At 39.8% G+C, this 22,163-nt stretch overlaps 1 protein-coding gene across 20 annotated transcripts in view; it reads left to right on the top strand.

The window, feature by feature from the left end:
• Window positions 1–22,163, top strand: part of LOC135094492 (ankyrin repeat domain-containing protein 23-like) — a 47,790-nt gene that overhangs the window by 18,970 nt on the left and 6,657 nt on the right. For 13 of the 20 annotated variants that reach the window (XR_010263846.1, XR_010263847.1, XR_010263844.1 and 10 more), the window contains 2 exons: window positions 5,797–5,966; window positions 18,175–18,307. Coding sequence is in view for 5 of the 20 variants with exons in the window: in XM_063994634.1 (XP_063850704.1) it covers window positions 5,797–5,849 (53 nt within the window). In the remaining 15 variants the exon portion in view is untranslated. Of the gene's footprint in view, window positions 270–3,048; window positions 4,206–5,796; window positions 5,967–16,621; window positions 16,798–18,174; window positions 18,308–18,933; window positions 19,393–22,163 lie in introns of those variants that run through there. The other 7 variants (XM_063994626.1, XM_063994627.1, XM_063994628.1 and 4 more) reach the window with 5 other exon arrangements.

The following is a 22,163-nucleotide window of genomic DNA, read 5'->3' on the forward strand; positions in this document are numbered from 1 at the left end:
CAGCCACCACAACTGCCACCACCACCACCACCACCAACAGCAGCAACAACCACAGCCAAAACAGCAACAACAACAACAACAAAAATTAGGCCAGACACAGTGACCTTGCTTACAACAACAACAACAACAACAACCCCACCACAACCCTTCCCACAGCCACTACCAGCCATGTGCTTATGATCATTATTATAGCAAAGTATTAATATAACTTGCAAATATACAGAAAGAGAGAGAGAGAGAGAGAGAGAGAGAGAGAGAGAGAGAGAGAGAGAGAGAGAGAGAGAGAGAGAGCTTAAACATCATCCCCCCCTTCTCTCTCTCTCTCTCTCTCTGGTTTCACTTATTTTATTATTTTTCATGTTTTTTTTATTTATTTTTTTTTCTTTAAGTATTTTTTTCGTTTTTCTTTTTTACTTTTAATTTTCGGTGAGGATACAGTCTCTCTCTCTCTCTCTCTCTCTCTCTCTCTCTCTCTCTCTCTCTCTCTCTCTCTCTCTCTCTCTCTCTCTCTCATGATGTATGACACGTTTCATTAGCAGCACTTTCCCGTCACCAGTGAGCCTCTGTAAATGTTTTCCTTTCTTTTCACCAGGAAGTAAGGAGTGCTCGTGACTGGCTAGTACAGCGTGCGTGTTGCCTCAAGTGTAGCAGCTGAGTGACAGATGCCAGGGGCAAAGTAAATAGGTTTATAGAAAAGAAGGCATATAGAAAAATAAGTATATATAAAGGAAAATTAATAAATAGGTAAATGAAGAGAGATGTGAGAATTGTAGCTAGGGACTGCAGATGAAGGCGGTATAGTGACCTTGTGTATGTGTGAAGGGCAAGTCATTGCATGTCCTGAACAATGCCTAGCAATATTGCAAATTAACTGAATGATTAATTATTCATAATTTCCCCAAAATTGCTAGCAAGCAACATTTATTAGTTATTATGAAAAATACCTATTATATAATAACTTGCGTGCATTAATATCTAGATACAAGCGTATTTTTTAAAGTGGGATAAGTTAGTCCTGTAATATCCACTTGAGCGCCGCGCCAGCACAGCGTTGTCTCTTGTCAGCCGCGTGAAGAGCACCAGCAACCCTGCCTTGACTCATGATTAATTACTTGCTTTCTGGAAGACATAAACATGTTGTTGTTTCGTCTTCAGGAAGTGATGATGGCCGACGTGGGCCGTTTGTCATGGCAATGTCTTGCTGGTATTCAGAGACTGGCCGCCAGTCACTCACGTGGAAGCGTTACTGAGTCTTGCAGTGTTATAGCTTTATTTTCCAGGTTTCACGACAGGGAGGTACATTTTCCATAAAAGCACAAACGTTTTACTAGAATTCGTGTATTTCCAACATACATAGCTTTCACAGGAATGCGTTATTTCGCGGGTATTTGGAATTTGTATACTGGAAAATTGATGTTAAGCAACATCAAAAACCAATTACTTTGTCATTATTCATCCGTACCTAACGTCACTACAAAATATTTGAAAAAAAAAAGCGCATAATCACTGAAAGACGCGCTTATCACACACAGACTACGTAGTCGCAGAAAAGAAATGCTTATTGTAATTTTTTCTGTGTATTTGTCGTTTGCGTAACTTTATCAGTATATTTCCTCCTCTCATAACAATTTGAGTTATTTTTTTTCATTATTAATTCTTAATAGTTCATCTGCAAAATGCATGCGTACAGTGGCCGTGGTCGTGGTTGGCGGCGGCAGAAGGGGAGCATACAAGATTTACTGGTTTGGGGCAAGTCTGGCGTGAGTTTGGGGGCGGGTAAGGTGGTGCGTGGGGTGGACACTGAGGAAAACACGAGTGGCGGGTGTGTGAATGACCTGCCAAAGGGCTTCTTGTAAACAAATGTTGTGTCGACTACGAGTTACGTCACGCGAGGAATTCCTGCACCAAGGCCACCACGGAGTGCAGCTTCTGTCAGCTCTTCTCGTGTTTAGAGTACCATCACACATTGATTTTCCTTTCAGTTTTGGCAATGATATTAATTTGACGTTATTGGAGTTAGTCTACGTATGTTAACTTTGCAGGATTATTTGAGTGAACGTCTGTTTCAATCATCAAAGAGGAACCCCAGTCCTTGCCTCAGTCCCCCGCTCATGAACCCGGTGACTCCAGTCTACACTTAGTAATTTCACTTTCATCTCCCATTCCTGTTCCCCCCCCTCTCCCCTTTGGCCGGTGTTTACCCGTGGCAGCGCCCCTCCAGCGGCCGCCGTTCATCCCTCGCACTCACATGTCAAATACTGACAAATGGAGGTCCACTGACGACTGCCCGACAAAATTATCATCAGAGTTTTTCATTGAGTTTGTCTTATTTACAAGATTTTTATCAGTGTGTGTGTGTGTGTGTGTGTGTGTGTGTGTGTGTGTGTGTGTGGTATGCGATGCAATAAAACACCAAGATATTTGGAGCTTCACTTTATAGTCTTTTCTGTTGTAATTTATATTAATAGATATTAATTTTGATTTTTTTCTTAAATACACAAAATTTTCTCTCTAATAGGCTTAAGCAAATATTTTATTTATTTATTTATTTATTTATTTTTTATTCGTTAGAGATGAAACTTTAGTAATATCCAGGCAAACATCATTTTGATGTGCGCCAGTGTGACTCTCGCCATGGTGTGTGGCTGTAAGCTCATCATGATCATCACCTTGATTCTGGATATATATATATATATAATGGTTCACTGGGACGGCAATCCTCTGGCTTGTTCGCGGCATGTGTTGCGCACTCATATATATATATATATATATATATATATATATATATATATATATATATATATATATATATATATATATATATAATATATATATATATATATATATATATATATATATATATATATATATATATATATATATATATATATATATATATATATATATATATATATATATATATATATATATATATATCTGTCTGTCTGTGCCCTCCTCCTCCTCCTCCCCTCCCTAACATCGCCCACCCTTCCAGACCCCTCTTGATTTAAAGTTAGTAAACGTCCTCCTTACAGCTGATGTTTTCTCGTCTCGACATCCTTGCCTCACTACGTTTTCTACCACTTTTCCTCCTCCTCCTCCTACATGGGTCGCCACTACCACCTTTATGAGATAGTTACTAAGAGACGACGAAAGAGAGAGAAAGAAAAAAAAAAAAAACACACACACACAAACACTCCCTACACCGGTAATAAATCACTAACATTCTACTAACTTGTGTAGGTTATGGGAATACAAGTGCGTAGAGATTAAAAATACAAATAATCTCCACCTAAGCTGTGGACAAAGTAACGTAACGAGATAACGTATTTAAAAGGCTGTGACTCTCTTGGGGAGCTAAAGAATAAAAGTCCTATTTGAATAAGAGCATTGATGTTTACTAGGCGAGACGCCTCTTTGGCCTGTACGTACGGACGGGATCTCCAGCTCGTGCTCCCCAGGGTGTTGATATGAATGAAATATCTTTTTCGAGGGGATATGTTAGGCTAACACTACAGCCCTTACTGCCGAGGGGTGAGAAGAGGCCCCGCGGGTGGTGCCGGGAAGAACGGTGCATGGTGCACGGGAGAAGTGGATCTCGAAATTTAGGGGGGGAAAGTGCCAGGGTGTGTGACGCAGGAGTCATCCAATTCCTCCGCTGATAGGCAACTGTCGTATCTTCACAACGCTGATAAAATGCAAGAAAACAACAAATTAACTAAAATTAAATATATATAAACTAAATAAGATAAACTGTATGAAGCTATCACGCCTACGTGGGTCAGTTTCCAAATGCCATTCTTATCTAGAAATATTTTCTTTTAAAGCTTGTTAATGACTACACTAACAACTTGATTAGTGGGTGTGAGGGAATCGCCAACCATGTAAGCACCCCTCTAACTACTGTGGTAAAGGGAGAGGAATGATTGTCCTTCCTCCACCTTAAGGGCGGTGTGTCTCGGTCACGGTTTCTCTTCCTTCTCCTGAATCCTCGAGCAGCTGACTCCTCGTGAGACAGCGTCACCGCTTCGGAGCAAAGCCTCGAGTGCCTTCATCACCATTCCCCTCCCTCCTTGGTAGGGATACTCTGCAGGAGCTGAGATAGTGAGGCCAGCAGACACAAGGAGGCACACAGCTCTCATCACTTGCCACCATTACGCATTTGTTCAGCTGTTCTTTTCTATCGCAACGCAACGCAACGCAAGGCAAGTCTCTCTCTCTCATTGTGAACGTCACCCTGACGGTAGTAAAAAAAAACATTAAGACTGGAAATTGTATAAGCACCGCTGTGAGGGGCGAGGCCAGGATGGCGAAGGCTGGTTGGAAATTGTACAAGCACCGCTGTGAGGGGCGAGGCCAGGATGGCGAAGGCTGGTTGGAAATTAGAGACGTCGCAGTGAGCGTTTTGATACCAGATAGCGCCAGAATTTTTAATTCTCGCCGGAAAATAAATACTTTTTGGGGCAAGGTTTTACAAGCTTACAAAGGTGTATCGTTGCACAGTAATGCGTCTGAATTTTAAGTCAATTAATTTCGTGATAACTGACAGCACATGACATTGTTTGAGCCTCTATTCATAATTTCAGATGATATTCTTAAAAGAGCCTATAAGTGTATCAAGGCAGGCAATCTGTAATTTTCTACTGACCTCAATGGAAGTATACTAATATATACTTGCATTTTCATGTACTAAACAACAGGCAAATCCATTTAATGTAAAGAAAATATAATTTTGTATCAGAGACTTTATTTTTGCGGTACGATCACTATCCTCGGGTACTTGGGCAGCGAGCAAACCTAAACACAGACACTCGACTACCCTGCACAATGGATACATCACCGCCACAATCATGGACTACAGCGGAATTAAGAAAATTCTTGAAAGAACGAGCTATACCCTATTCTGGATATAGTAAAGCAAAGTAAAGGCCTTTGTATCGGCAGAACTGAGAGGCTATTGTTTACACTTTACACTCCCTAACGGCGCGCGGCGCTTTCTTTAACTGAAGAATCATGATCAAGATAAGTACGTCGTACGTCCGCCAGCGGTGCTGTTCTTTTTTTTATTTCACTGATTACTTTCATATACAGGACGTGTCAGTGATATCTGATATTTTTCAACATTCCCAGATAAAATGCACAAGCCGAAGTCAACATCCTTTTATTTTTACTGTTTATACTTACTTTAAAAAAAATTCATTACCTATTTTTAGTTTTATCTTATAATTCAATTAACAAAGCCTTATCATACACCAGTAAGTATGAATATTAATATTAAGGGTTATGTTTTTAATTTTAGATACACTTGTGCAGCAATTCATGCTGTACTTTTCCTGCACATCGATTTCAAATTTGGCTAAGTCACCCCTTTGCACCACGAAATCGGAGACAATTAAAAATGCTGGCGCTGATAGGTATCTACCAGCCTCACTGCGACGTCTCTAATTGTACAAGCACCGCTGTGAGGGGCGAGGCCAGGATGACGAAGGCTGGTGCTGGGCCTTCATTTAGCGTGGCTGTGTCCACTCTTCGTAACCACAACAAAGTTTATGAAATTAATTTGTCGTAATATGACACTGCCTGCGAGAGACAAAAATAGGAAGGAGGTTAATGATGGGTGATATTTTATGATAATTTGATTATTTATATTTGATTTTATAATACGTTTGAAATTTGGTAATACAGATCACGATCTATCATGCATGGGCCCCAGTGTTTGTTTTTATCATTAGTTTAGTCGCATTTTTATTTGTCTTTATGTGGGTTCCAGTGCTAAGTGTTATTTTGTCCTTCCAGGTAAGCAAGAGAACTCATCCTTCAGGCCACGCTGGGTTCCCAACGACAGGTGAGGTGGAGCAGGCGGCCTCCTCCATGCGCGATGGAGGGCTGTCACTCACTGCCAGATGTGTCGTCAGTATTGATGTCTTTCTCGTGACATCCCGCCCGTGAGGCACTGAACAGAGGGCGTAAGCAGAACTTTCTTTATACTATCTAGGGATTGTGAGTTATGAGGCTTCCGCTTCGTGAAGTAAGGCGTTATTGATCCCGACCATAATAAAATCTACGGTCTTATGAGACATTTTGCTAACGTTCGGTGCACGTGTTGAATCCATGAACACTCATAGAATTGCTCCATTTGTCATCTTATTTACTTGAATGGAAGAAAGCGTCAGTAAATATTTATGAAAACCAGTACAATTCTGCTGACTAATAACGCTACGTGTTCATATTTTCACCTTTGTTTTCGTTAATGTTTATTATGGTAGTGTCAACGTGTTCTTGATTCTGCTGACTAATAACGCTACGTGTTCATATTTTCACCTTTGTTTCCGTTAGTTAATGTTTATTATGGTAGTGTTAACGTCTTCTTGATCAATGCTGATGTTTAAATTTAACTTTCTTTTGCTATTACCAGTATACATATTACCAACCCCACCATCGCTACTGTGCATTCCCTCCACCACAATCACCAACACCACTACAACTCCACTAAAACAATATTGCTTCTCCCCCAACACCTCACTGCATGTGCGTGCATGTTATTGGCCAGTCCACCAGTCCTAGCGGTCCCCACAAGGATGTGAAAACCCGCGAGTGTTCTCATAAGCCATCCATCCTTTTTTTCTCGTTAATATCGAGAGAGAGAGAGAGAGAGAGAGAGAGAGAGAGAGAGAGAGAGAGAGAGAGAGAGAGAGAGTCCTAAATTGAGTTCATATAATTCATTGTGATTACATATTCAGCTTGTATGAACACTGCCAATTACAAAATATGACTGATTTAAATTTATTTTTACATTCTTGATCTTAATAAAATACAGGTGTGGTCTCATATCAAGACCTCAAAGCAGTGTTTACTCGATCTTATTGACTGTTGCATGAAAAATTACAAAATACACTGGTAGTTCACATCATTATGATTAATACTGTATTTTTAGTCATTTAGTTATTCTCTCCTGACTTCCAGTTTATATTCTACGATTTTTTTTTTTATAAAAAAATATTTTGGTGGTATTTACCATATGCATTTTAAGGGGCTGAAACATGTAGTATGGGAGCATGAGGGAGGACATTAAATGTTATTATGATAAGATGTATGAGGAACATGTATGGACCTATGGATCAAGTAAAAAAATAAGAAAGTGCTAAGAAAGTGCCAAGAATTGTAAAAAAGAAAGTGCTGAGAATTGATCAGAGTCAGGTTGGTCAGAGTCAGCTGACCAACCAGTTGAGGGAGTGTGATGATATCTTAGGCATGTGGAGAAAGAATGGAAGAGATCAGTGAAGACAAGTGAGTCAGGTAAAAGAGGTGTATGCTAAAGGAAACACTTCATGGAAAGGAGGGACAACACAGAGACCATTAGATATAAAAGAAGAAGGAAGAGGGACTATGCATCACCCAGTGGGTGGAAAGCAGATGTGAAAGAGTAAACCATGATCCAGCCCTAGAAAGCCTCGACATCTACTGGAAGTTTGTGTGTGCTTGGCCCATTCAGCTAATTAAGTCAGATGAAGGAAATGGTTTATTATGATTACCAGAGGCATGCTAAACAAGTGACCGCAGTACAGTGTGGTCAGTGAGGATCAGTCCTCTACCCACACAGAGGCTTATATACTAGAGTGAAGGAATGCTTGTGGTTGTGAAATTAATGTAAATCTTACTGTTATATATCTCTACTGAACACTACCAATCTAATAACTGCCACAAATTCTCATTTTTGTCATTCCTGCCTCTTTTTCAAGAACACTCCGTTCCCATATCATAGAGAAATGAGCATTTTAGTAGTCACATCAAGAGCATGAATCATCAGGTATTAGTTCTGTGAATGATCTGTAAACATGATACTGCAAAAGAAGCAGTTTTTCTCACTTGAGGAACAAGGTCACTTTCCAAATTGATTAAATCATGCATTTAGTAGTCACATCAAGAGCATGAATCATCAGGTATTAGTTCTGTGAATGATTGTAAACATGATACTGCAAAAGAAGTAGCTTTTCTCACTTGAGGAACAAGATCACTTTCCAAATTGATTAAATCACATATAAGTTTGTGCTGACCTTCAAACAGCTTTGCCACCTGAGTGAGGGCAGCACTTGGCCAAATATCCGATGAGGGTGCACAGCCTTGCCCACACAACAGGTACTGGGTGGGTAATAAGAGTACCCAGCAGCAAGAGAACTGTGGTGTCACTACCTAAGATCTTTCCCACAACTGTTTGACTCTCAGGTGTTTTTCTCAAGATGTGATTCAGTATTGCCAGCATGTCTGCAACTAAACTTGGAAGCACATTATCTAGGCTTAGGATCTTTTCATCACGTTAAAAGCATTTAATACACAAACACAGTTGCAAAACTAAAATAGAAAATCTTTTTCAAGATACACTAAATGGCACATTAATGCAGTAATACTTCCCACTGAATCGATCTGATCTTTATCAAATTCAACTGTTCTTTTTAGCTTATAGTTTTCTACCCGTGATATCAGTTTGCAACAATACACTAAATTTGGTACCAGTTTACACTCAAGATACACCTTAATCACACTTTCCTTACTATTCTTCATATCATCCATAGTCATGGACAACGACAGCAAAGCTGTAAGTTTATTTATAACTGGCAGCGAACATGTTTTGATTTCTCCAAGAAGAAACAAAAATGGAAAATTCTGTTTGTTCAAGAAATATGCTACAATTTCCATCAAGTACATCTGCCAATGATTTATCAATAAACTGACACCATTCCTATGTTTCAATTGGTGTGTCTTCAAAATTGAAACTGTGAAGAGTAAACACTGCAGCACTACTAGTCTTTCCACTCATAACAGTCAACAGTCTTTCTTCAGTAAATGGAGCATAACTCTCCTTATTTATGTTTGGCACATTTGGTCTTCCATCTTGCATTAACTCCAACACTGTATTGGAAAGTCTGCTTCCCCTTCTAGAGGAATCTATTGAATTTGCTAGGCAACTGACCATACTATCTTTGCGATCTTCTAGAGGTACTGGTCCATATGTCTGAAAGTCCTTGACATCCTCTTCCTTGAATCCTGGCTCCTGAGATATTCTGCTGAGTTTCCTGACTGATGCCCTAATTGCAATTCTTAACATCAGGTTCATAATCTTGTCCAGCTGCTGGAACAGATTCCTTTGAGGATCCATTAATGTGGACATCAGCTTCCGCTGTGTGTACACACTGTTTCAGGCTTTGAACTGATGCATCAGTTGAACTAGATATCTAAACAAACTCGAATCATTTTCTCTCTTCCTCTGTAATGCTGTTGATATGGAGATGGAGATCTTGAGCCTTGATCCTCTTAACATGAGCCAGTTTGGAGATGAACTGCTTGTAACTTTTTTAAGGTTTCACCATCTATTTGAGGAATTCCTATGCTTTTCTTTCTCTCATTCTGGTGAGGAAAGCTTACAGGTGCAGGAGGTAAAGATACATCATCCACTGCTCTATCAGCCTGCAAAGTTGACAATTCAAGTCTTTGTGGTGAAACTTCTTTTGATATAGAGACAACTTTCTAATGTTAGACTGGCCAGCCACTCTTGACTGTCCAGCAGCTCTTTCCACTAATTCTTTACATTGTTATTGTTTTAGCTGGTGTTGAGACACTGTCAAAGGATCAGTGAGAGGCATTATATTCAGAGAATGTTCAACAAACACTACTCCCTCCTGAACCCAAGGATGCTCAAGTAAAGCTGGCCATGTGAGCCTTTTGCTTGGATCTTTCTCAAGGAGTCCATGTAAAAAAGTGGAACAATCCTTGCTCCATCCTCCCGGCCATATGACTGGTTCACTTCTCACCATTTTGATTAAGTGAACTATACAAGTGGTACAAAAGGGTGGCTTTCCAAGAAGTGGTTCATAAAGGATGCACCCAAGGGACCACAAATCTGCATTGTGATCATAAGGTTAATTCAAGTGCCATATACAATGGAGTGCCTTTAACAGATGTCAATACATAGGTATTGATGCACATTTTTCTGGAGGATCCAAAGTCACAGTTTTGCTTCACTAGTTGATGAGAGCAAAATGTTTTGGGGCTTATGTCTCTATGGAGAATTCTATGAGAATGCAAATAATAAATTGCTGAAACTAAGTTGCAAGCAATCTGTTGAACTCTTTCCTCTCTTAATGGACCATTAGACTCTAAAAGTTGAAAAAGTTGGCCAGGCACATACTCACTAACAACCACAACTTCATTTTCTGTCTCAAACGAGTCAATTGTACGAACAATATTTGGATGTGCCAGACCTCTTTGAATTTCACACTCTTGCCGGAGACTTTTTAATTCTCTTTCTACTTTATTTCTTTTTGGAATAAACTTGAGAGCTACAATTTGCCCCCTAAGGAGGCATTTTCCTCGGAACACTCTTCCAAATGAACCTTGTCCTATTGCCTCCAGCACCTTGTACTCCTCCATCTTTCATGTGGTTACTACCTGCAAATGAACATAATACTAAAGTCACAATTCATTACTATATATGTTTATTTCTTTGTCACTTCAAACTGTATACTGAGGATTAGCATGTTATATTCATGGATCTTTTCTGGTCATTGCACTGCTATATTCATGAGTGTAGGAATAGTATGTGGAAGAATTAAGAGGAAGGGTTTACATAAAGTATTTCAAGCATATGCAGTGGATAGAACATTTCTGAAAGCAATCTAGAATTTCTATGCTGATACAAATATAGTCATGGAAGTTGTAGAAGATTACATAAAAAAAAATATTCAAAGTTAGACCTGAGCTAGAAAATGTAATTCTGTATATGACTGGAGTCAAGAAGGAAATAGTGAAGTAGTAGATGCAGGAATATTATTGATGAGAAAGAGGAAAATGTGGAGAGTACCTATGCCTGTGTTCATGATGGACTCTTACTGAGTGAGAATGATTGAGTGCTGCAGGATTGATTAGTTTGCAAATTCATATACAAAACCTAACTTGAAGACAGATGCAGTGAAGGTGTTGCTGTTTGAGTAAAACTCAAACAATATATAAAATCAAGACATGGCCAGGGAATGAAGAATATGGGAACATTTTTAAGAAGTGGCACTTGTTGAACATAAATTCATTGAGCACTAAATCTATGATCATAAAAATCAAGACATCCAAATTTTGTCCAATATGATACAGATGTACAATTGCATCTATCAACTCAATCAAAGTCCAACTTAAAATTGTTCATCTGGTAATCATTCCATTATGAAATCAAATAAAAAAGTTTTATATTGAAATTTTCCTGGTGAGAAGGCATAGAATATCTTTATGCATGTACACATGTGATTTTTTTCCATTCAAGGGTATCAGTCACTGGCAGCTCACTTATAAGAGAGAGTGTATTTAGTGCTCTTTGGATTTTAAAATAACAAAGGCTTTAACAGAAGTATTACATGAAGTTTTGTCACAAGCTTGACAATACTCAAATGTCAACTACATTCATAAGACTCAGCAGAGATTCAGCAATAATACCATGGTCATCACATGATCACACAAGTAAAGGAGTGGTACAACCAGTCCAAAGATAATATCATGTTGCATAAGAATAATTCACACTCCTACAGGCCCTCAACAAGCCAAAATGACAAGACCATTAACCAAGTGTTGACTTCAGTTATGCAGAACCATCAAATTTCCATCTGGAAACTAGTAAACAAGATGAAGATAAGCACTGGTTTAGTATGCTCTATCTTGAACAAGGATGTGGACTTGCAGTGACCACAAAATTTATGACAAAACTGCTACCAACACAGCAAAAGTGTATATGCTTCATGTATAAAAGGGGAATATCTTGAGATATTTTTATCATATGTAGAAAATGGATGATGAGAGACTGAGTGTGTGAATGTCTAGTGTAAATGTTGAGTGTCAATGTCAAGGGACTTACAGTGGACAGAGTGGAAAGAAGGAATTTTGTTTGTGGCAACGTCATAAGTGATTATCAAGAAAAGAAGTGTTCTTCAATATATGGACATTAATAATAGATCGTTTACCACAACAAAGGTCTGCAGAATAAGGTTCAGAAAAGTAAAACATCAAATTACTAAATACTTAAGACAGAAAACAAAATATAAACCCGTCTAGTTTTCAGCACACCTGATTGATCATCCACTTGCACCACAGCAGATCATTATCTTGTACCATTGGTTTTATTCCTGTATGTCCTTCTGGTCATTTCATTCATCGTCACCATTCTCTGCGAGTAAGCGAAGTGTTAGTAATCAGAATAGATCAAGAAATAATGGAATCAAGCTTCATAAAGTTTGATCTAGAAAAGAAGCAGGAAGGAACTGGTTCTCAATAAAGGTGGTAGATGAATGGAACAGACTCGGTAATTAGAATGTTAGTAGCAGGTCATTAGGAAACTATAAAAGATTAGAAGACAAATTTAAGGACAAAGATGATAGGTGGAAATGGGTAGGAATGTTTCTTGCAAGGACTGCTATGTTTAGGCCTTACAGCTTCTTGCAGCTTCCCTTATTTTGTCATGTTATGTTAAGGTGCTGCCACTTTACCATTTTCATCACTCACTGATTTATTCCAGCTTACTAACTGCATACACTTTCTTTCCTCTTGCTATCCTTTGTCACTTAGAAATTTACTTGATTTTTTTGCTTTCCAGGTTTTTATTAAAAACTCTACAGTATACTCGTAAATACCAGAACTAATACTTGAACAACTCTCAGACTGCTGGTGTGGATCATGTATACGATTGTCTACACCAAATTTTCAGATTGGACACCTGAATCCTTATCACTCACCTTGCTGAGAAATAAGATAAATAGTAATTAAATAAACAAGTAAATTGCATACAATCTGAAAAATAAATTTCCTAACAATGGTCAGTAAAGTATTTAGTAGCAATCACAGCACAAAATTTACACCATGGCAACTCTTATAAGTTGAACACTGTAGATCAGCTTGCACTTACATGCAACCATGGATGTGATGGCAATCCTAATTTGTAAAGGGTTTACTGTATGCATGAATGTGTGTGTGTGTGTGTGTGTGTGTGTGTGTGTGTGTGTGCAAGAAATCTTGACAATACTTCCTCCACAAACAGTAGCTGTTTGGGGGTGGACATGCGATAGTGTACTGATATTCTAGTTTCCTTTTGTAAAAGTTTCACTCCCTGCTACAGTATAATTACTGAATAGTAGCTCCTGGCAGGATAACAGTTTTGGTTAGGTTAGGTGGATTATGTTGAGATACGTAACATTTGCATTTTTTTATCAATGTTAGCAATAGTGGCTCCTTATGGAGCAGCTTAATCATGCACATATGATGATGAACACGCATTGTTCAACACGTGAGGGGGTTAGGTTAGGTTTGTTTGAGGCGGAGAAATAGAGGCAGGCACACAGAAAAAACAAACAAACTAAAAAGAAAAAAAAACAAAGGCAAAGAAAGAAAGGCCAGACAGTAGACAGAGAGAGAGAGAGAGAGAGAGATGGCGCGTGTGTGTGTGCTGGAAGGTGATAAGGAACACCGAAAAGTTTACTCCGATAGGAGCCGAATGCGGAGGCTAAAGGACTCTCAAGAAGGCTGCGGACTCAACTTTTCCCTCCCTCAAGCGCCGTCCAGTCCAATTGCCGGCTCAAGTTGTCCAGTGAGCCTCTTTTCCAGCTAGGTTTGAGGCCACTTCATGCCCTCTTCTCTCTCTCTTTCTTTCCCTCTTCTTGCAAGCGTCTTTCTCTTTACTTTTCTCCTTCTATTCCTTTCTCTTCCACTGTTTCTCTGTCTCTCTGTCTCCAGCTTCCTGTAACTCTGTCCTCTCCTCTTCTGTTTCCGCATTACATTTCTCATTCTTTCCCAGTCTTGATGGTTCTCCTTGGTTCTACTTCGGTCCTGTTTCTCTCTCTCTCTCTCTCTCTCTCTCTCTCTCTCTCTCATGCTTGGGATCAATGCATTTTTATCAGTACAGCTCAACTGCAGTTTAGAACGAAATACGCCAGTCATTTCCGGTTGAATTGGACTCTTCAATTCAGATTCAGTTTCATTCACATGCTTTTCTATTTTGATTCAGTTCAGCTAATTATGTTTTCTGTTTCATTTTATTGGTTTTAACGCAGATTGCACACCAGACACTATCAGAAATTTAACACAAATAGAAAGCTTATTTGAACTTTCATTTTTTTTTCTTATGCGCCATGACACAAACTCAATATTACATTATAATCAACATCTCTGTTCCTTCGAAAATGCTCCACAACAAATATGAATTACATTTTATTTCCTTTATTCCCACAAATTCATATCTCACTGGCATGAATTCCACGTCTGTTCATGCTGATCCTTTATTTTTCAATTCTAATACAATCCCAATTCGCGCATTTTTTGCGTCAGTTCAAATTCAATTCATAATTGAATGTAACTTAATTAACTACGCGCGCGCGCACACACACACACACACACACACACACACACACACACACGTCAAGGAAAATTCTGTTTCTCTCTCGCTTCCTTTTATTGCTATTTAATCTTGTCGTGTCAGGATTTGTTTCCCTTCCCCTAGTCACCCCATAGAAAAAAATACCCCCTCCCCCACACACACACACATTGCTGATGTTCCCCTATCGCCATACGTCACTCACTTTTTGAGTATCGCTTTAAATCTGTGAGCATTTCACTTTACGCGTTCAATATAAGTGACATCACATCTTCCCTGCCTAGGTATTAAAGGGTATGGAAAGTAGGACCTGGTTTATGTATGTTCCCGCGTGTCGTGAGTCGCAGCGTGGCAAAGTGTGGGGTGAAAAAATTCAGCTTTTCAGCTGTGAAGCAATTTGAGTTGGTAAAGTCAGCCGAAAGAGTTTTTTGGCGAAGTTCCAAGGGATTTCTGCTGGAATGGAAGAGCGGGAAGTTTGTTTGGGCAAATACACTTTCAGTTATTTCACGCAACCAGTTCGAGATTGTGCTGTTTCGTTCGTGTTTAGATGATGATGCAAGAAACAGCAACCAATTCTGGCAGGCCTTTGTACCCGGCAGTGTGTGTGTGTGTGTGTGTGTGTGTGTGTGTGTGTGTGTGCAAGTAAAGTAAGGTTTGCATGCATCCTGGTTTACATTAATTATTTACAGTGAGTTCCTGCCTTGAATTGGGAACAACGTAATGTCAAATCCGAGTGACGACCTAATTTCCGTGAGATCTTACTGTGCGAGAAACTGAACGTAATTATCGAGTGTGTGGCGGCTTTGTGGTATTGATGCCAAGTTAGAGGAAGCAGTGACAGGGTGGTGGTGGTGGTGGTGGTGATGATGGTGTTGCCTTGGCGAGGTCCTCCTGTGTTGATTTAGTAAATATATGAAACACCTTTAGCCATCTACATCACCTACTCTTTTCTGCTTTAAATGTATCGTATCAAGAAGATGAAGTGAAAGGATTGTCTTTCATTCAGCAGAATTTCTGATACCTTTTTTTTTCTATGTTAAAGATAAAATGATTAAGTTATCCTACACTTTTCATCTTCTCTATCATCTGTCTCTGTATTGAAGGAGAGCTAAAAAAAATAACTTTGACAGACCTCACAACAACTACGTCATTTGCCTTGTGTTTTTTTTCTCAATCTACTCTAATTCGTATATTAAGAAATAAAAGAAGAATAATTTATAACACTCTCAGCGCTCAATTTCTGTTTTAAAGTATCCTATATTAAAACTGAAAAGAAGAAACTATCCCTGCAGCTGCGTAAGTCTGACTTCTGCGGCTGTGACGTGAGGGAGTTCAGAAATTTTCCCTGTATTTTATCATATTCCTGTTGTTTCCTCTTGTTCAAAGATGTCACGACGCTTTGTTTACGCCACGTTCCTTTGTGGGGGATCTCATCATGGTATAGGAAATTCGTTGACTAATTCTTATCATCTTTTCATTGTTTTTTTTTTTTTATTATTATTAAGATTCTTCTCCAAAGCAACTTAGAGTACTCAGCTCTCTTGTTGATCATTTCCAGTTAATACTGCTGCGACGTCCTGGAGACAGAAGGGATTAACAATCTTGCGTCTCTGTACACACACACACACACACTCTCTCTCTCTCTCTCTCTCTCTCTCTCTCTCTCTCTCTCTCTCTCTCTCTCTCTCTCTCTCTCTCTCTCTCTCTCTCTCTCATTTTGTTGTTGTTGTTGGTCATTTTTTTTTCTTGTCAGATTATTTCCTGATGACTGCATGTGATGTACAGCTCCCTTCACTTCCACGTTCTCTAGTCAGCGTTGCCAGTGTGTGAATCGCCTGCTGTAAACCTCCTGCTTCGACTCGTATTGAAACAAATGCCGCCAATCCCTCCATCACCCTTCCGCTTAATAGTGCTACCTTCGATCTTAAGTCACTATCCTCTTCATTATCATCACCACCACCATCACTACTATTGTCATTAAGAAAACTGAGTAAATACCTGCACGTGTACGTTTGATAATGATAAGTTTCGTAATGCACTTAGTACATCAAAGCAGGAAGGTGGAATTATCATAATGTAGCTTCCTCATCATTTAGTCTTGATCATTCCCTCTCCACGTAGCGCCAGGTGAGAAGAAAGGCAAGGAGAAGCCACCAGGCACATACACTTGCCACTTCTTCGCTTTTTTTTTCATTCCCTCCCCCTAAAACGCTTCAGTGTTAATAGAGTGAAGCGTGAGAGAGCAGCTGTTGCATCGACCAACGCTGCACCCGACACCTCGCGCCACTCCAGGCCCCGAAGTCTGCTGGGGCTGAAAGGATCCCCACCTGCCCCGCGGCGTGAGGGGGCGTGAGAGAGGAGGAACAGGTGTCCGAGGAAGGCGGAGAATGCATGTAATGTTGGTGAGGATAAAGGGTTTGTGGGAAGAGTGGAGTGAGTGAAAGAGCTGGTCGTCAGAGTGAAATAATCGAGGTGCGAAGGAGGACATCCACTCTCTCTCTCTCTCTCTCTCTCTCTCTCTCTCTCTCTCTCTCTCTCTCTGGGTGGTTGTGTGTGGGTGTCGTTGTTCTTCATGATTTTAGCAGCAACTATTCATGAAGGGTAAGACTACAGCTTAGAGGAAAAGCAAACAAATTGAGCCATAAGGAAAACTAGAAGGGAAAATATAGACCAGAAAGGAATGCGCTGCTTATTAAAGGCGAGATTACTTTGAATGAGGAGAGAATAAATACTTTGAATGAGGAGAGAATAAATGTGTGATCATGTACGATGACACACACAGACAGACAGACAGAGAGAGAGAGAGAGAGAGAGAGAGAGAGAGAGAGAGAGAGAGAGAGAGAGAGAGAGAGAGAGAGAGAGAGGGTAAACAGCATACTAAAGGGAAGACTTGAGTTAGAGAGGAGTGAGAGGGAAGAGCAGGACAAAGAGAAATAACATTAAAGAAAACAATCCAGGAACATGAAAAGTAAAAGGTCTCTCTCTCTCTCTCTCTCTCTCTCTCTCTCTCTCTCTCTCTCTCTCTCTCTCTCTCTGACTCGATTACGGATACTGACGAGCAGCTTTTCATACGTTTTCCTCATGCAAAGTGTTCACGCGGCCACAATGCCATCGCTCACTCGCTGCCTCCCGCAACTCTCCACAAATCTGAAGGAGTTACAATCCACAAATCTGAAGGAGTTTTGTAACTTGAGAAAAATACAAGAATATTTTTAACAGCCTGCCTTGCCTATCTTGTTTTTTTTCTTCTTCTTTTCTTCTCTCTTTGTCATCCTGTCGTCCGTGTTTATTTACTTGTGTTGCGTGTTTCGTTGTTTTTTTTATTTTTCTTTGCTTAGATTTTTTTTTTTTTCTTATGTGAGGATTTTCGTTAATGTTCCTATGATGCTTAACGTAATAAGTGTCAGTGTGTGTGTGTGTGTGTGTGTGTTTTGCAGGACACCGTTTTCAACAATTGTATATGTTTTTATCTTTCTTTCACTCTTTCTTTCTTTCTTTTTCTTTTTCATGTTTCATTAATTATTTCTTTCTTTTCTTTCTATCACTCTTTGTTTTGAAATTTTCGGTGTCCTTTGTTTGTTCCCTTTCTAATCATACACTTCTCTTAATTTTCTTTGTATACTTACCTCCTCTCTCCTTTTGTTTTGGTAACCTTTCCCTCACTCGTATTTCATTTCGTCACTTATAATTTTTCTCCCGACTTCCATTCATGATGTCTTTTAACTCCCTTCCTTCGAACGAATCAGAGACAACAGAGAATCTTCCCATTGGACAAACAGATGCAGCGTGGTGTGCCCGGGAGGAGGCGCCAACGTGGAGGAATGTACATATGCAACAACCGCAGCCACACTGCAGTACTCTTGGGTTAACCCGACGTCGAGGAGTTAAGAGCAAAGGAGCAGCATGGTTGGGGTGAGTGTTGCTCTAATTGCTACACTAACATTGTTGTTGCCGTAAGAACGAGGTCGTACTGCGCCGCTATTTATGCCACAGAGACTAGATGCCTTTCAGTGTCTTTGCAGCACTCTAATGTGTTTCCTGAAGTTAATCTTTACTCTGTTCCAAGCCGATCTGTGTGAAATTTTACCACAACGCAGTGTACTACATAACGTATTTATCAGAGACTACTTTTGGTGGCCGCTCTACTTAACGAAGCCAATAGTAACTGAATACTAAAAGAGCTGAATCAATACTAGTTGTAAAGAAGAGATACCGTTTTATTTATCTATTTTCATTGTGTCCCTGGATATTTTCTTTAATGAGTCTCGAGTCTCCGAAGAACAGTAGAAAAGGAAATTATGTCTTGTCTTTCTTTCCTTTCCTTTTTTTTTTTTTTTTTTTTCAAAGGTACAAATCGGTAGTAAAAAGGAAGGTTTGTCACTGTCATGGCAACAGTAGCGAAGAAAGAACTGTCTAGCACGTCCCTTCCTTCCACAAGACCTCTTCCTCACGACTCCATTTCATTACTTTCCCTTCCCTCTCCCTCTCCCTTCTCCCTCTCCCACTGGCGTGTCCTGTAAAGTCGCGTTCCGTTCCAGCCTCGGCCAGTGACGCGGTAGTAAACAAGGGTGGCCTGCACACTCGTTCAAAACACGTCTCGTAAAAGTCTCAATTCAAGACCTATTTCTCGTCCTGCCACCAGGAGTTAGAAGGTCAACCTCGAAGGGACCCTCCCACCACGCTCCCAGCCCGCCTCTACGCCCCGATATATCTAAAGAAAAGATGTTTTGTGGTGTGGTTGGAGGGCGGGGAACGAGGATGTTGCTGCATTGGCCTGGCTGGTGTGCGTGTGTGCGCGAGGACTGTTGTTTTGTGGCCGCTTTCCTGTTTGTGCCTGTGTATGTTTGAATGTATTTGTTATTCATGTATTTGTTTATTGATTTATGCATTTGTGTGTATGTTTATGTTACTCACGATCGTGAAATTACTTGCTGTAGTTGTGACAGTCAGATATTACAAGCAGATGAGGAGTTGGAATTCACGCGATAGATACAGTCGGCGCGAAAAAAATGTCCCCACCTGCTAACAATAACAATAATAACACAACAACATTAACAATTCTACCATTCTTTACCTTATCATTTTTTAGGGATAATAAAACACTAATATTACTGTCATATGTGCACATTAGTATTTTGTCATCTCTCCTTTTACATTCAGAACGGCATTTATGCGACTTGGCATACTGTCAGATAATTTTTTGAAATAATCCAAGTCAGTTTCATCCCACAGCACACGAAGTTTTTCCGTTATAGCGCCGACAGTGTTCACTGAGAGTTTGCCAATTTTTCTTTTTAGTTCATTCCACAAGTTTTCTATTGGATTTAAGTCTGGACTGTGCCCTGGCCACTCAATTAACGAAACATTGTTCTCTGTAAGCCACTCCATCACACGCTTTGCCCGATGGCATGGAGCACCGTCCTGGAGGAAATGAGCGTTCTCGTGGGATTCATAAAATGGGAGCATGTGATCTGTCAGCACGTTCATATACAGCGCAGCATTCATGTTCATGTTTTTGTCTAAAAAGTACAAGCCCCCACTACCTTTCTCACCACTGAAGCAACCCCACACCATCACACCTGCTGGAAACTTAACCGTCTTTACCGTGTTCTTGCTGTCAAAACGATTCGCACCCACAGGACGTCGCACGGTTCTCTGTCCTTTTGAAATAGTTTTGAAGGCAGATTCATCACTGAACACAACTTTTCGCCAGTCTGCTGAAGTCCAGTGCTTGTAGCGTCCGCAGAAATCAAGCCGCTGTTTTCTCATTTTTTCGGTGAGGAGAGGTTTGTGAGCTGCCCGACGACACGGTAGCTTGAAATCTTTCTGTAGCCGCTGTTGAAGTGTTCTCACTGCCACATCTCCCAGCACATCTCTATGCATTCCTTTTAATTCCTTGGCGGTGATGAAAGGGTTCTTCAGCACCTCACGTCGCAACAGCATGTCCGTCCTCTGGCCTGTCTTTCGTTTCCTCCCCGACCCCTGCTTTCTCTTTTGAATAACACCGCCGTGGGCACTGGTTGCTTTGATGACATTACGGACACACTTCGCTGATCTTCTTGTCCTTCTTGCCACTTCTCTTTTGCTGAGGCCTTCGCGAAATAGAGCCAGTATAGCACCTTTCTCCTCCATTCTTAGCTTGGCAGGCCCCATTCTGAAGCAAAGGGTGACCGATATCACGAGGAGAGGCGAGCGATATGTGAGGAAACGGGAGCAGAAGCGGGAAGTACCTCTCCGTGACAGGAGGGAGTAAACACCCTCCCTCACACACTGCCTGGCGGTTACTGAATCTCGTTAATCTGTCACATTATTAAATTGAAAGCATGGAGATGCCAGATGTTCATTATTGGCCGTGACAAGTGTTTTCGTGTCCGCTGGTGGCTAAATAAACCTAAATAAACAAGAACGTAATGTTGTGTTGTTAAAACTTAATGATACAGCAGGTGGGGACATTTTTTTCGCGCCGACTGTAAGAACAGGACCTTACACACACACACACACACACACACACACACACACCATTGTTTTGCTCACTAATTACTTACTCATTACATTTAGCAACCTTCAATCTGGTAAATAACACTCAAGGACATTACTAGTGTGTGTGTGTGTGTGTGTGTGTGTGTAAGGTCCTGTTCTTATCTATCGCGTGAATTCCAACCCCTCATCTGCTTGTAATATCTTGTGTGTGTGTGTGTGTGTGTGTGTGTGTGTGTGTGTGTGTGTATGTGCATGTGTGTGTCACTGATCACAAGAAAGCCACATTACCATTTCCTGGTATCAGTCGAGGTATTTATTTATGCGTGCGATATAAAAATCGTCATTTTGGAATTCGGCGGAAGCATTTACACACGTCCGGCGAAGTACCGTGTTTTGACTGAAGTGATTGTTACGTCTCCGTTCCGTGAAATGGAATATCGTCGTCACTGGTATTTTAAAAAGTTTCACGGATGTCGGACGAGTGTTTGAAATAAAATAGAAGAAATTGAAATGGTGATAAATACTCTTTTTAATTGATGTAATTAATCACATTGTACATCATACCTTACCACAACACACCACATCACACCACACCACATCATAACACACCACACCATACCATACCACACCACACCACACATCACTGAGCAATGTCATCAAACAGTTTTTGGACATTCTTAAGTACTGGAAAATTTTTGTTTCATCATTAATTAATTCCTCGTACAGAGTAGCAAAGTCTCCTTCAGTTTCTCTTTTTCTTCCACGTTTCATGTACCTACTTTTCTTTTCTTAATTTTTTTGTTAAGCAAGCATCTTGCTCTTCATCAAGAATTATGACAATCATAGCCTACTCCACGTCTGAAAGGATATGTGTGCATAGACGTCACGAAAGTGACATGGATATCACTGACACTAAACCTATACGATATTAATACGGCACTGATATGTGTGAAACCACCTTTGAGTGTACTATTCAGGTAGTGTACCCACTTATCTGCCAATGTCACTGGGACAAAAGCACAATTAGGTGATTGTTAACAACAACAACAATAATATTATTAATAATAACAATAATAATAATAATAATAATAATAATAATAATAATATAATAAAAGGAGTTAAGCCATCTATATAGTTAGCTAGATTGATATTATCATTATTATTGTTATCATCATTATTACATATCAAGGTATCATGACATTATTATTAATAATATATTATTATTATTATTATTATTATTATTATTATTATTATTATTATTGTTATTATTATTATCATTATCATATTT

The sequence above is a fragment of the Scylla paramamosain genome, chromosome 45 (genome assembly GCF_035594125.1).
Source record: "Scylla paramamosain isolate STU-SP2022 chromosome 45, ASM3559412v1, whole genome shotgun sequence".
NCBI lineage: Eukaryota > Metazoa > Arthropoda > Malacostraca > Decapoda > Portunidae > Scylla > Scylla paramamosain.